General features: G+C 39.0%; 1 protein-coding gene across 1 annotated transcript; it reads left to right on the forward strand.

Moving 5' to 3' along the window:
- The first annotated feature begins 82 nt into the window (after positions 1–82).
- UBE2N (ubiquitin conjugating enzyme E2 N) lies at positions 83–14,176 on the forward strand. The gene is made up of 5 exons (XM_026058444.1): positions 83–304; positions 12,089–12,335; positions 12,567–12,707; positions 12,832–12,900; positions 13,352–14,176. Exons 2-5 carry the CDS (start codon positions 12,248–12,250, stop codon positions 13,390–13,392), a joined length of 339 nt encoding a protein of 112 aa, XP_025914229.1. The 5' UTR covers positions 83–304; positions 12,089–12,247; the 3' UTR covers positions 13,393–14,176.
- Positions 14,177–15,210: the final 1,034 nt, after the last annotated feature.

The following is a 15,210-nucleotide window of genomic DNA, read 5'->3' on the forward strand; positions in this document are numbered from 1 at the left end:
GCGCGCGGGGCTGGGCCTGCGCCGCGCCGGGGCCCGGGTGCTGCCGCTGCGCTTAACGCGCGGGGCCTCCCCCCGGTAATCCTCCCCTTGGTGCCGCTGCCGCGGCGGCGGGAGCCCGGCGGCCGTACCGGGGGGCTCGGTGCGGGCTCGCCGCAGAGCTGCGGCTGCCTGGGCGACGCGCGGAGCTGCAGGGAGCGCGGGGGGCCTCACGGTGCAGCGTTTTGCCGCGTGTGCGAGGAGGGCTGAGGCGTGCGAGCAGTGAAATCGCCCCCTGAGGTGTACGGAGGAAGGTGCTCTTACTAGTGTAAGTTATGCTAACCTGGTGGGTACTTAACACACTCAGAGTTATCAGTTTTTATAATATCTGCGTGTTAGTGCCGGGGGTTCATTGTATTCCTTTGACTTACTTGTCAAACTTTGCAAGAACTGTCAACTTTGGGGTAGTTTTAGCTGACCCTCTGAGTGCTGTATCACCTTAAGACTTGAATGACTTGGTCTGGAGTCACTCAAGGCAATGCTGTTAGCTGCAGTGCCAATGTGAGCCTTTTTCATGGCTTGGTCCTGTAGCTAGTGTGGATGTTTGTGCTGGGCTGATAACTCCTGCTCTGTTTGCAGTAATGTGAATTGAAACTTTCAAATCAGTGTTCAGTACTTTTGTAAAAGTTATTAAGCTATCCTGGTAAGATTCATTAGTCTTCACTGGAAATAATAGCACCATTGTTTCTTGTTCAAGTGAATGAATGTCATAAATAATTTATAACGCTGTGAAGCTCTTCTTGGTTGAGCATGCTGAAAGTTGGCTACCATTGTAAAACACCAGCACACAGAATATGCTAAATAGTTGAATCAAAGATAGCACTGGATTGTCTTTAAAACATAAAGTTATATAATAGGTGAATAGAGGAGATAAATGCTCCTCTTGCCTTATTTTTCCCTTATCCTCTGTGGAAATGACTAATTATGCTTACTGCTCAGAAAGGTAAGCAGTAGAAATGAAGACAAATCTTACAGAATGAATGAATTTGCTCATCCAGCTGCATGGTGCACAGCATATAATGCTGAACATATTTCAGGTGTGAGAGAGAACACTGTTTCATATTATGTTGGAACTGGTATTCATCATGGAGATGTGGTAAGAGCATGGTCATAAAGCTGATATCCATACTAGTTTTTTTTCATAGTTTTTGATAATTCTCCTGAACACAATCAAGAAATGCACCCACTTGTAAGCTGGCACATAAGTTCCTTGGCACTTATTTCTTCAGCCTCTTTTGAAAAAACCTAGAGCAATACATGCAACTCATTTCCAAGATATGTGGTGGCTTGGGAATGCTTTCTGTTGCCCTGGGGAAAGAGCGGGAGGGCAGCAGAAAAGAGACCTAGAAACTCCAGTTTTCATGGGGGTCTAAGGGGAATCCCCCTTAGACTCTTACAGGATTATTTTCTATGGTTGGGTGATGTGGGTTGTTTATTTCTGTATGTGTTGTATATTGTCTGCAGGCAGTCTAGAGCTTTTGAATCCTGGATTAGTTGTGTTATGAGGACCAATCTGTAACTCCTGCACCGTGCTTGCTGTAGGTTGCTAGATGCACATACACTCTAGGATTTGAATGACTGATTATTATGGTCTCAAAAATATGCAGAGTACTATTTTGAAATATTGCAGCTGCAGAGTTGCAAACTTAAAAATCTCTCTGCTTCAGTCTTTAGGCACCTTGAATGAGAATTGTTTTGACCTTTGCTATCCTGCTAACTTTAATGTTAAATATTCTGTTGCTGGTTGCCTTAAGTGGAAGGGAATGAGTCAACTTCACTTCTAGTGGGAATTTGAAAGATCAGGAAAGGAAATAGAAGAGAGAAAGATAGGTCAGAGGAAATGGAAGAGCCATAGAAGGCTGAAATAACTCTAGAATCGGAAGATCCCATTTTCTTTATGCATAGTAACAAATGTGATTATACACAAGTAAATGGCTTTAGGAAAATAGGAAAAGACCTTTTCCCTTTGATCTGAGTGCAGGCTTTGTATTGTCATCTGAGAGAGACTAGCTACGGCTTATTGGGAATAGGGAACCATGTGCGTATATTCAGACCATAATGAAATACAGAATCTAGCCAACTGCTTGAAATGAGGTTGGCATTCCTCTTCTTGACCGACTGCTGGCAGTTGGCTGGGCTCTCAGGTTGACTAGCAGCCCTGTGCTCTTCAGCCTGTATCTTAGTTATGTGCAAACCGTGGTCTAGCCCAGTAGGAGAGCAGTAGCTTTCCCTGTCTCGACAGAGAGCTCTGTATTTTCAGTCCTTTCCCAAATTCAATTAAAAGGGTGACAATATAGGTGCTGCAAAGCATTTGGAATGGAGGATGCCGAGTTGTGCCTGGTTTTCTGTCCTCAGATTAGTTACTTAGGAACATAGGGTTTAAGCAACTGGAGTGAATGATCTGTTAGCTCAAGAGATGACTTGCTTTAGAGATATGACTTAATGGTGTTAGAATGTTACAAATGGTGAATAGAAAATAACAATCTAGTTTTGAATCTTTAAATCAAAGGTGTATATATATATATAAAATACTTTTTTTTCTTGAATAATCCAAAAACAAGGGTGCTCAGAGAATCAGTCCAATACATCTGTAAATGTAAGAGAAAAATAAAAATGCGTATGGTACACTTGCATAGAGGAGCCTTTTTGTTGAACTCTTAATTTTTTTTTCTTATTGCACAATAGTAAAAAGAAATCTAGAAATTTGTAGTTTCAAGCATTTATTTATTACGCTGATTCTTTTCTGTGTTGCAAAGTCACGTAGCTCCAGTAGAGTAAGGAGTTGAATTGCATTTGATTTTTTTTTTTTTTTTTTTGGCTGACATTCAAGCCACCTCACTGCTGTGTCAAGTGCAGTCAGTGTATCTGAATGGGATGGGCAATGCTGCCTTGTGTCATCTTTTAGAAATGTTTTTCTTCTGCTGTTTTCATTGCTGCAGTGATCTCATTCATGATTTGATATCCAGGTCTATGTGTTAACCATATAGCCAGTTAATAGCACTTTTGTTACAGTTATTGCAGTTGCTCATATGATGAAGCAAACCATATGAATCAATATCTGAGGCTTCCTCAGTTTTTCTGTTTTTTTTTTTTAATTAAAGGATTTATCAGCATTAACCTGTTGAGGCTTTGGTTTCCTCCCCTGCACAGTAGTGTTTTGTTGTCTGAGAAATTCCTTCCTTGCTCTATCTTCACTGTAAGAAGCCATTTCCTCGTTGTTGCCAGTGAGCAGCTCCTTGTGGTGTTTGTTGAGGATCTTGGTAACATTTGGACTGCAGAGTTAAAAAATGTTACAGTTTGAGGCAACATTTTATGGGAGGCTTTATGGAGTTTCTCATAGCTTGTGTGGTGATAGGCTTGTATAAAATTCTATTTTGGAGGCCCGTTGCATCAGCTTTATATGAAGTATTTTTTTAATATAAATCAGGTATTTAGTTTGTAGTTTCTGAAACTTTCTGGAAGTTCTTAAACCTATTGGTAGCAAACTAGCTGCCTAGAAGTTTCTGTCTTCACCCTAGAAGTTAATGGCAGCTCTGGCATGAACATCTGCCTTCACATTAAAACTTAGGTTGTCATTACTTTTTGCTTGCTCTACCATTTCTGGGCATCTCTTTGTTTCCTGGATAAATCCTTTAAATTTACTTCCAGTCTTTTTTGTTTAATATCTTTTCATGTCTATACAATTTGTTTGAATGGCGGTTAGGCATAGAAAACGGATCACTTTTGGTCAGTGCAGTTCCTTAGCATTTATCAGAGAAGCTGCATATTTGGTCTTTGTAATGCCTTTTTGTCCCTTGTGTGCTGTTTTAGTCTTGTGGATAACTTAAATTTGACATAAGGATGAAAGTTCCAGAGACTTTCTGTCCTCCAAAACTGTAGGAAGATAATATGCTCTCTATTTTGTGACACTTTCCACCCCCCCTGCCCTTAGAGCCTTCTTGCTGGGCTTCTGGTGTAGCACAGGGTGGCTGTGATAGCATGAAGGGTGTGTAGGCAGGGACTAGAAGCCTAAGGTTTTGGCAGGACAGATGGCTTTTGTGGAGATATGGGAGGGAGGCTGAGAAGGAAACTCGGGTCCAGAGAATAAGAAAAATCTTAGCCAAGATGCCAGTTTTAAAAGGAAAACGTGGAGCCTTAATAGGAGGTCTTAAAGAGGACACTCTAACTTTCCACAGTCTCTTGCTCAAAGAAGTTTTTATTGGACTCTAGAGATTAAAAATGGGAAGGAACAGCAAACAATCCAACTAGAGGCAAAAAGTTTGTTTGGAGCACCTTCTCTCATAATACTTGGGCAACTTTGGGACACAGATCTATGGTAAACTAAACCTTCTTAGGAGTGATGATAATGGCTTTTTATCACTTTGCACACTTTTTTTTTATTCTGTACTTGTCTGTTTCCACTGGTTATTTATATATCAGCAATATTTTTGTCTAATAGCACAAAACAAAAATATGTATTCAATGTTACATGTGAATGATGAGTGAATAGCATAGGATGAGCAAGAGAACTAGTGGCAAATTTTGCCTTAGCATTTGGACAAAAGCTCTGTATGAATTATTCTTTGCTTTAATTACACTTGGATAGCTGGCTCTGCACTGTATATTAATGCAAGGCCCTAATGCAAACATGCTCTATCAAATGCAAACGTGGTCCATTGGAGAAACTGCAGGAATGGTGTGTACTATTAGCTTACTGAACTTAGTTAGGCCTCACTTTACTATAGGTGGAGATGCACTGTAAAAAAGCTTGATCTGTGTTAGTATATAGATGATCCTCTAGGAATTTGCATAGGATCTCAGCTTTGCGGTTCCTAAAATCCTATAATCTGCTGTGGAAAATTCCAGAATATAGCTGTTTTCAGGCAAGAGTGATACTGACCCTAGAAAAAACCTTTTCATGTTATGGTTGTTTGGCAACAAGATCCTCCTCAACGAGTGACTAGATTTTGGATCCTTCTCTAGGAAGGTGCTGCTACCTGGAGTACACTCATCTTCTTCTTGCTGTCCATGGCTTTGCGACTGTTAAAATTGCTGGTGTCGTGGTGAGAATCAGCAAACCAGAAATGCGTGTGATGGGAGGAACGTAAGCAATCCAGAGCTCACGCTGGCTGTTTAGCAGAGCTACAGTCTCAAATAGCTGTGCAGTTGTCCAAGGATTGCCGTACAAGGATTGCCGTACAAGTTAATAGCTTCTAAAACTACTATACCAGTGTTAAATTCTTTCTTCTCTTCACTGGGTGTATTGGGCGTGTTGATGCTCCGAACACTCTTTGGTTTTGTTGGGTAGATACGGTCGAGATCGATGGTGGGGTCCTGGACCCTTGGGGTGGTGGAAACTTATCCACAGCCACTTGTGCGCAAGCAGGGATGTTGGCCCGGTAATGGGTCCAGGAAACAGAAGCATGTGGGATGTTGACGTTCGGGGATTATATGGCAAGGAATAAGGAATTCCTGCAGAGGTCAGCTATTGGAGACCACAAAGTGCAGCCTGCTATTTATGATGTCTGACCTTTGCTTTGCAATTTAATGGGCTTTTATGCTAATTCTTTTTCCTAAAAGGTAAACATTATGCTCAGAAAACTTTCTCCAATGTACTTGTTCTACAAAGCTATAATGATTTTAATCTAAGCATTCTGAAATCTGTCTGACTATGACATATGCTTATGCATATGCTTCAATTTCCATAATGCTGGCTATAGCTGGTTCTTTACATAGCTGTAGCTAATGAATTGATAGACCCTAGAAGAATTTGTGCCAACATGTGAGGTACTGTTATAATAAGTCATTGCATTAAGTCTTTGGTTTTCTGATGCTGCTTTATCCCTGTGTGCAGAGGACAATTTGTTGATATATATCTTTCTCCTACTACTTTCCCCTCAAAAATCAAAGCAAAAACATGCATGCACTTCACCTTGTTGTATGCAACTTATCAGCTCTTGGTGAAGGAGGTTAGTGTGATCTTCCTTCTCATCCTACTCTAACAGAATATGAAGGAATTGCCACTCAGCAACTGATTATAACTTGTCTGTGTGCCAATATGCTGTTTAAGGTTAGCCGTATACAGCTAAAATACTTAGCTTCTATTTCATATATCCAAAAGTGAATCTGAACTATTAGATGTAGTTTGAACATAATGGGACTGGTAGCTGGCATAGGTTTTCTGCTATCAGAATAAGAATATGAAACGAATGTATGCCATAGGTACTCTGAACTGAAGTGCTAAAGTCAGTGTACTACTCTGAGGATTGTTTGCCAATAGCCAGCTCAAGACAGAAAAGTTATCACTGAATTAAGTTAGATTGACTAGAAGTTCTCAAGATGATTATCCTGTGGTTCATGTTCAGCAGCCTTACTGTTGAAAGTTTTTGTTCAGCTACAGTAAACTTGGACTGAGGAACTGATCTGGGTTAGAGAACTCTACAAAAAAGGTTATTTCTTAAGCCATATCAATTCCATGATCTGGTTTGCATTTTGGCTGTACAAGATGCTTGGTCTGATCAAGTGGATGCATGGAACAGTGATTGTATAAACTAACACTGCTACGTGGAGGCTATGGCTTCCCATTCAGACAAAACCCTGATATTTTGTGAGAAAATAGTAGAATGGAAAAGGCAGAGATAAAGGCATAAACTGGGTTAAACTGGGAGTTTAAAGGTTAAACTGGCCAAGAAGAACTGGAAATCAGACTGACACGGTGGGGAGAAGAGCAGTTTGACTCAATTGTGAAGCCAAAAACTGAAGACAATAAAGAATGAAAAATGATTTGTACTTACTTTTAGTCATTCTGAGGGGAGCTTGGTATAATTTACTACTTTGAAATGATCTCAGCTTTTTTTTGTTGGTAAGGACTTAATTGCTGCTTTTTCATCTCCTTTAGCAATCTTTCTGGAGAACTTGGCAGCAAATATCAGATCTCTACTAGGAAGCAAATATCGAAAAGACACTGATCAGCAATCACTTAAACTGAAAGATATATATATATAATATTCTATATTTTATATATATTTTTTTCTCATCCTGTCTTCCACATAAATTGGTACATGTGTTACCCTCTAAGTGGTAAATCTCATCATCCTCTCTATAGCAGAAAATGGAACAAGTGGTTTTCATTTTAAGTCAGTTCCCCCCCCTTTTTTCTTTTGAAGTTTAAACTTGCAATACCATCTGAAAAATCTGAAACTCTGTAGCATACCCTCTGTAAAGTGCTTCTGCACGCAACAATTTAAACACATTTCAGATAAGTTACTTTGTGACTTAGGCTGGGACAGTTGTGCACCTAACTTAGGCTGTGTTCAAACCCGAGTTATACATCCCCAAAGAAGCGATGCAATCTAGTGTGTATTTCAGTCTGGGTGCCTCTTTCATTTTACCTGTGATTTTCTTTTAAGCCAGTTTCAGATTGTCTGTGTGTGCTTGCACTCCAGTTTTTTCTTTATAGAAGGCTAAGGCTGTTCAAGATGGTTTTGCATTCAGCTGTTTGGAGACCTGTGTTAGTAGAGGGGAACTTGGGGAGGAAACAACACATTGAGACATGCAGGTTTCAGTCATTCATACTGGTGGAAGAAGCTTTTGTCTATAGGCCCTGCCAACTATTCATCACTGCTGCTGGATGTTACTGTCCTCTGCTAGATGGCAGCAGAGTTTGCTGTCAGTCAAAATTATTCACATTAGCAAAGATCTAGTTAAGAAATCCCATTTCACTTTAACTGAACTGAATTGCCAATGTTCACAGGGTTTACTTTCTCAGCAGACTTGAGGGATGGTAATTTCTAGTGAGGGGGCTGTAATTTCTCTTGCAGGTTAAGTCTTATTAAGAGAAAGATTCACCCATAGTCTATGCTCCCTTCACTCTGTTCTGAGTAAAGTCAGCGAGGATTAGTTAAATGCACGGATGAACGTGGATGGATATTAGCTGAACTGTTTCACTCTCTGAAGTAGATTAGAGAGGGTTTGTACCATGCCTTGCTCTGACATGGTTGTGGGGGTGTAACCTCTATTCTAGTGGATGTTGATAATGGTAAATTACTTGACTGCTGCACAGAAAATTGAACTAATACATGTGCTGCTGAAAATATAAGGAAAGAATAATTCTCCTGAGACTTTGCATAAATAAAGAAGGAGTATTGAGGCATTTTAGAAGCCTAAATATTTAAGTTCTAATATCTACAATATTTTTGTACAAAACTTAGAGAAACCAGTTGAAAGTGGGCAAAGGGCTGAAAAGTTATTTTGGGAGGAAGCAGGAAGCAACAGCTTGCACAAGACTCACTTCCTCAGCTAAAAAGGTATTTGAAAGATATCAGCTAACAAGATACTGGAAAGTGCAGTATTGCATACACTTGATCTTTCTGCTTAGTTGGAAAATGTAGAAAGTTAAAGGTTTAATTGGAACTGATTTTTTTTGTGTGTGTGTTTGAAAGAGTGGTTTTCATTGGGCAACCATTCTCTGGGGAAAATAGTGTCATAAAATTACAAACCAAGATTAACATGTTAAATAAGAACTTCCTTTTTGTAGACTTGAACCACATCTGGTGACTTTTTTGTGGGTGATATGTTGGGGCTTTTTTGGGGTAATGCTACACTTTAAAAACAAAACAAACAAAAACCCTTAAAGCTGGTTGAGTTTCTTGATGGTTCAGTGTAGCCCTGTGTGCTGACAACTTTATTTCAAATATGAATTATTTCTGTCTTAAGCCTAATTAATTTTAGTATCAACGTATCTTCAGTTGACCATTTAAAACATGAAAGTAACTTCATTGATTTGGCTTTATAACCAGAGCTACTTATATGTTTAAGCCTTTTATATGCTTAGGCCTTAAAACTTAACCTTATTTGATTCATTTCCCCCTTTCATTCTTATTCCATGGTTCCCTCCAAAATATATCAAGGCTGCTGCAACTTTCTTCATAACTGAAGGTCAAAAGCTTTTTTTTTTTTTTTCCCTGTCAGAATCTAACAGATGGATTTTATATATTTAAGTAAAACATTATACAGTCTCTTAATAAATAGTATCATCTTTATTGCTTTCATCATAGTCTAACAAGCTGGTCTCTGTTGTATTGTCTGAGAAAGGTACCTTGTTTGGACAGGAGGTACCTCTCAACTCTTGCATAAAATAGTGGTGATGTGTGTTTGTGGGAGTGATTACCTATGATTTTTGTCTGCCTTTGAGACGTTTAGCCTAGTGCTTGCTGTCTTGGCGTGATGGTTGTATTGGAGCCTGGCAGGTATAAAAAGATGGTACCAAACAGTTCCCTCGCAGATTTCCTGTGAGTATTCTTCTTCACCTCTGTTTGGAAATTGCTTAAAATGTGCTGATAGTGGTAAATCTCCTTGTGCAGCGCACGCTTGTTTAGAGCATCTTTCCTCTAATACTAATGTATCCGTGCGGGGTCTGTATGGGTTCTGATTAACCTTAGCACTGGTGTAGGTGTATGCCACTGTAAATACTCCTCTCTGCTTGCACCTTTTGGATATTGTTTTAGGGCAGAATGACTGTGTCCACATGATATGAAGTGCTACCTGGATGGGATAATGTTTTGGCAGTTGTATAGCCACATTGATATAATCCTACATCCTGATTAAAAGACTCCTCTTTCCTGATACTTGGGTTCTTACATTTTTTTCTTGATAAATGGTTTCTGTTGGTAGTATATGTAGCTCACAGTCCAGCACTGCTCCCTCAGTTATGCTGGCAGGTAGAAACGTGGATGATGCTGCAGATGACTGCTGATTCTGGGTTATTTTTAGCCAGAATCAGCTCCCCAGCAGGGTTACAGTCTGCATACTGCCATAACGAGGGAGGCAGTGTGGGGATCAGAGTGAGTGAGTAGGGCCTAAGAACTGCTGAGATCAGCCCAGTTATTGAAAAGTGTTACCTTAAAAACAAAAAAACCCAGAGTTTGACAGCCTTGGCACAACTTTAAATTTGAATATGCTCCTAAGAACTAAAACCACCTGATTTACCTACTACCATGTGTCTGGCAGAGTCCCAGTGGTAATAGCTGTGATGAAGTTTAAAAATTGGGTGTTTTCATTAGGCTCTCACTCTTTCTAATTTAAATTTAGTTGGTTTGTTGTAATAGTTTGTATTTAGCATAAGGTACTGTCTCCTTTGCCAAAACCGTCAAACAGTAATAAGTATATGACCCTTCATAGCTAGAGAGCTGGACTGTCCTGCATACCTGTCACTAGTGGCACTAGTATGGAAAACTTGCTAAAAGAAATAGGAAATGTTTTATAACTTGACAGAGAGAATCTGTTTCTTAGTCACTGACTTTCATACCACTGAATTAAAGCTTCAAGCATTATTTATAACTACTCCTCTACAGAGTTACTGTACAAATAAATGGTCAGCAGAATGCAAATTCTGAGTAGGTTATGAAGTTGTGTGTGTACTTTAAAATATATCTACATAAGTGAGTGTAGACAGTTTCGAGCAGCTTGGATAGCCTTCCAATAAGGTGTATAAGTGGCATTGGCAGCTAATGACAGTAAGTAAATAATACTTAACCATAACAAGGAGCTAAACCGTATATATTTATCTTTATGTGTATAAGTATGCATACTTATAAATCAAATATTATGATTTGTAGCAACAAATACTACAGGGATGAATAATTGGTATATTGGTATTAATTACAATTAATTCCCTGCTTTATATATTTTGATTATATTTTTGCTAAAATTAGGTGCTATTTAATTGTGTCGAGACAGGCACATCATTTAAATGCTGTGTGAATTTATTTTAATAAAATGCTTATATTGTCATGGTCCAATTATGTTTGAAAAGAGTGTTAATCCAAGTAGAGGTGATCTGTCTATTTTGTGGTTGTATTAGTGCTATTCTGGACACCTGTAATATGCTATAAAAATAGAATAATAAATCAAATTAATATTGTACCCACAAGTTGCCATTTTTCTTCATTAGAGACAGGAAAATTATTCTTTATGAAAAGAACAGCAAAAAGCAATGACGAAATAAACTGTACCCAGTGAAAACAAGCTAGAGGAAAAGTAGGGCTTAAAAATACCTGCGGAAATGAGGCTTCTTTAGTCTGCGTGTCCCTGCCTAGTGCCCTTTGGCAAGATTCAGCCTCTGCTTTTGTAAGAGTGAGCAGAATGGTGCCCACAAGACTTGTGAAACCTGGCAGCAGAGAGGAGGGGGAGATGCGCAGGATTTAGCTGTGGTCTCTTCGTTCAGCGTGCTAGTGGGCCGCCTGGCCACAACATGGGCAGCTCTGGACAGTTGTCGCGGTTGTGTTGTCTCTGGCTTCTTCCTGCTGGTGACAGGAGGTATATTGAGGGCTGCAGGCAGGAGAATTGAGTAATGCAGAACACAAATCCGTGTAAGAAACCAGGCTTCCCCAGTTTTGCTGCTTACAGAGCAACTTGTTTGTCTCTTACTGTTTGTTACAGTAACTTTGAATGTGGTTATGTGTAGGCTGGAAGTGCTCAAACCAAAGCCATATGCTTATACCCTTAATGATACCCTTGGCATTGCAGCAGAGTAGTACTGTGAATTCTTCAAAGCTTGATCTGATTCCAATGCAAAACACTCATTTTAGTAAACCAATTCACTCTTGTTAGAGTAAATCTTGAACACAGTGTGCGGAGCAATAGAGCCTTTTGATTATTCACTTGTGGATTCTTTTCTATTTAAGGTAGAAAAGGAAATGATTTTGGTATCATGACACTGCGGTGTTCTTTAAGGAGTTTTTATGTATATTGAAAAAATTACATTTTGACAGTCATGTAATCAAAAGTTAAGAAATTTGTCAAGGCGGCTTAATTGTGTGCCTCTGTAGTGTAAGGTAATAGATAACAATAGCTCCGTAGTTGAGGCATCTGGGAGGAGGCACATGCCAGTTTACCACATCCTGATCTTCTCTCTGCAGATGTTCTTTTAACTTTAAGCTGTTAATTTAACATGATATCTTTTGTGGATAAGGGCAAATCAATCATAACGACTATTTGTCATTTATAATTACAACCTGTCTAAATTATTTAAAATAGCTTGTATTTTTTACACTGTCCTTTCTCCTTCTTCTAGGAAACCCAGCGCTTGCTGGCAGAGCCAGTTCCTGGGATAAAAGCGGAGCCAGATGAAAGCAACGCACGTTATTTTCATGTGGTCATTGCAGGTCCACAGGATTCCCCCTTTGAGGGTGGGACATTTAAACTTGAACTATTCCTTCCAGAAGAATATCCAATGGCAGCTCCTAAAGTACGTTTCATGACCAAAATTTATCATCCTAATGTAGACAAGCTGGGAAGAATATGTTTAGATATTTTGAAAGGTAAGCGTTACCTTATTTTCTTTCTTTTTGTCTTTATCAAGTATAGAAATTTGTAGATTGACTCTAAAGAGAGATTTCATTTGTTTGCAACAGGAGGTTACTTTAAAGAGAGATTTCATTTGTTTGCAACAGGAGGTTACTTATTCTTTAATCTGGGAGAGGGACACATTGTTTTATTTGTGTGGATTATAATGAATGTGGTGTTTCATACTACTATCATTGTCTCTTCAGATAAATGGTCCCCAGCTTTGCAGATTCGTACAGTTCTGCTATCAATCCAGGCTTTGTTAAGTGCTCCCAATCCAGACGATCCATTAGCAAATGATGTAGCTGAGCAATGGAAGACCAATGAAGCCCAAGCCATAGAAACAGGTGGTGTATTGCTTGCTTCCCCCCCCTGCCCCCACCACACCTTTAGGACATGTATTAAGCTGATTACTAATGGGTTAGGGCATTTTTAAATCCTGACCTCTTGTTTTATGCTGGCAACTTGCAGGAACAATTATTGCATGCAGTCATAGTCTAAGTACCCTGAATGTGCCTGCAGTGGTCCGCTTTCAAGTCTGTAAGTGAGGTCTCTTGGAAAAAAAGAAAGCTCTTGATCTGTTTAATCTTCAGTTTTCATGCAAGGGTGCATGAAGTTGCAAGGGTGACTAATTTGGACTCCTGGCAGAATAAAAGTATATATTTTTGCCTTTCCTGTGGAGTTTAGCATGCAGATGATTAGTTTCAGAAAGTACATTGCTTCCATACCTGCTTCTATTGGAGGCTGTAATGGGTTGAAAGAATTATTACATTATGCCTCTTCACTTCTGCATCCACTGTAGTCAGGCCATTTCAGCAACTGTCAATTCTTGTATATGTTAGGGTGTCAGAATTACACTTAAAATCTCAGAACTGATATATATGCAGCAGTTGTATAAAAATATACTATATTTTACTTTAAATGATTTTAATAAAGCTTGAAAAAAAAATTACAAATTTTTCTAAATGTCTCTCTGTCTCTCTCTTTGCAGCCAGAGCATGGACTAGGCTATATGCCATGAATAATATTTAAATGCGCTTTGAACATCAAGTGTGCATCACTTCTCCTGTTCTGCCAAGACCTCTTCCTTTTTTGTTTGCATTTAATGGACACAGTCTTAGAAACATTACAGAATAAAAGCCCAGACATCTTCAGTCCTTTGGTGATTAAATGCACATTAGCAAATCTGTGTCTTGTCCTAATTCACTATTGTAACGCATGAGCAGAGGCTAGAAGTATCATCTGGATTGTTGTGAAATTGTTTAAAAGCAGCAGCACCTCTCTGCTTTTAATCATTTTTCCCATCATGGTTTAAGTATAAGCACTGTGAATGAAGGTAGGCAGGGTTAGCTGCGGGGCTTTTTGTTTTAATTTTGTGGGCTCCTCCTCCCTTTTTATGGTGATGCTAATTGCATTGGTTAAAGCAGCTAACCAGTTATACTTTAGAATATACCCTCTAGCCCAGTCTAACTTAGACGCTGTAGATGGACAAGCTTCATTGTTTGAACAAAAGTGGGAACATTAAACAAACATCCATCACCTTCACTAATAATATTGTGATTCTGCTGTCAAGTGTAGAAAAATCCCTCCAAGAAAAAGCTTGTGACCATTTTGTATGGCTTGTCTGGAAAATCTCCTGTAAATCTTATGTTTTAGTAAAATATTTTTTGTTATTCTACTTTGCCTTTGTACAGTTTATTTTGCTGTGTTTTCATTTCTCTAATGTGACAATCATATTTAAAAATGGAAACCAGAGTTGACAATTTGTCTTCACCAGTCTGACAGATTAAACAGTAAAGAAGTGGAATTCACAAGATTTTTTTTGCTTCTGTTTGATGACTTTGTTAGTAGTTTGTTATATGGGTGACCTTACCTGGCCAATTTAATATGACATTACATTTGGAGTGGCTTTTCTGAAACAAGTCTCTGGTGTAAGCATTGTAATCATAATCTGATTTTAGTAATGCATTGATATGCGTTTTTTGGAAGTCAAGCATCCAGTAGGAGGTTGAAAGCAAATGACAGCACTAATTGTGAGTATCTGTGTAACTTATCTTTGCTGATTATCATTGGGTATTAGGCTACACACACTCCTAATTTCTTCAACTCTTTCCCTCTATTAACCTATAAAATACCAGTGTGTAGAACCACTGTTACAGCCAGCTTGTAAATCAACTGATGTTTGCTTAACCACTTACAGCTAGCGCCTCATACCACTGGTCTTATCTGCGAGCCTTATTAATCTACTTGCTAGAACAACCGGTCTGCTTAAATAGCAACAAAACTTCCTTGCTGGAGGGAAGGCAAGTTTGATTAAAAACTTCCTTCTCATCCTTGTTTTTGTGTGTACGCATCTCTCCTGGGAGCCGAGCATCTTTTTCTGGGAACCCATCTTATTGCCTCCCTTTAACTTCTTGTATCCCTTATTTTCTGCCCATAACACCTTCCCCTCCCCCCCAAAAAAAACAAACAAACAAAAAAAAGAGCTTTTACGCTTTTGGTGTGGCCAGCCTGAAGTGTATAGATGACAGCTTGCAGTAGTTGCAGTGGGGAGTGTTTTGTCATGCAATTCAGGGTTATGGTTATGCAGCCCATCAGTATTCTCTTCCCTCTTTCACCTCTTACTCTAGTATCATCTGGAAATCTCTATAGAATGTGGTGTATTTATTGTGGTCTTCTGTAAGATGAAGAATATCTATTAAAACTACATTTTCAACATACAGTGCTTTTCAGCGGTTAGTAACTGGTATTGTCCCTCAAAGTACTGTGTTGTAACACAGTTGCATCTTGGCTCAGAATTCAACTTTTTCACAAGATTAAGCTGCAAAAATTAAGAGTAGTTTCTATGTT

The sequence above is a fragment of the Apteryx rowi genome, unplaced genomic scaffold, assembly GCF_003343035.1.
Source record: "Apteryx rowi isolate R43461 unplaced genomic scaffold, aptRow1 scaffold_147, whole genome shotgun sequence".
Lineage (NCBI taxonomy): Eukaryota > Metazoa > Chordata > Aves > Apterygiformes > Apterygidae > Apteryx > Apteryx rowi.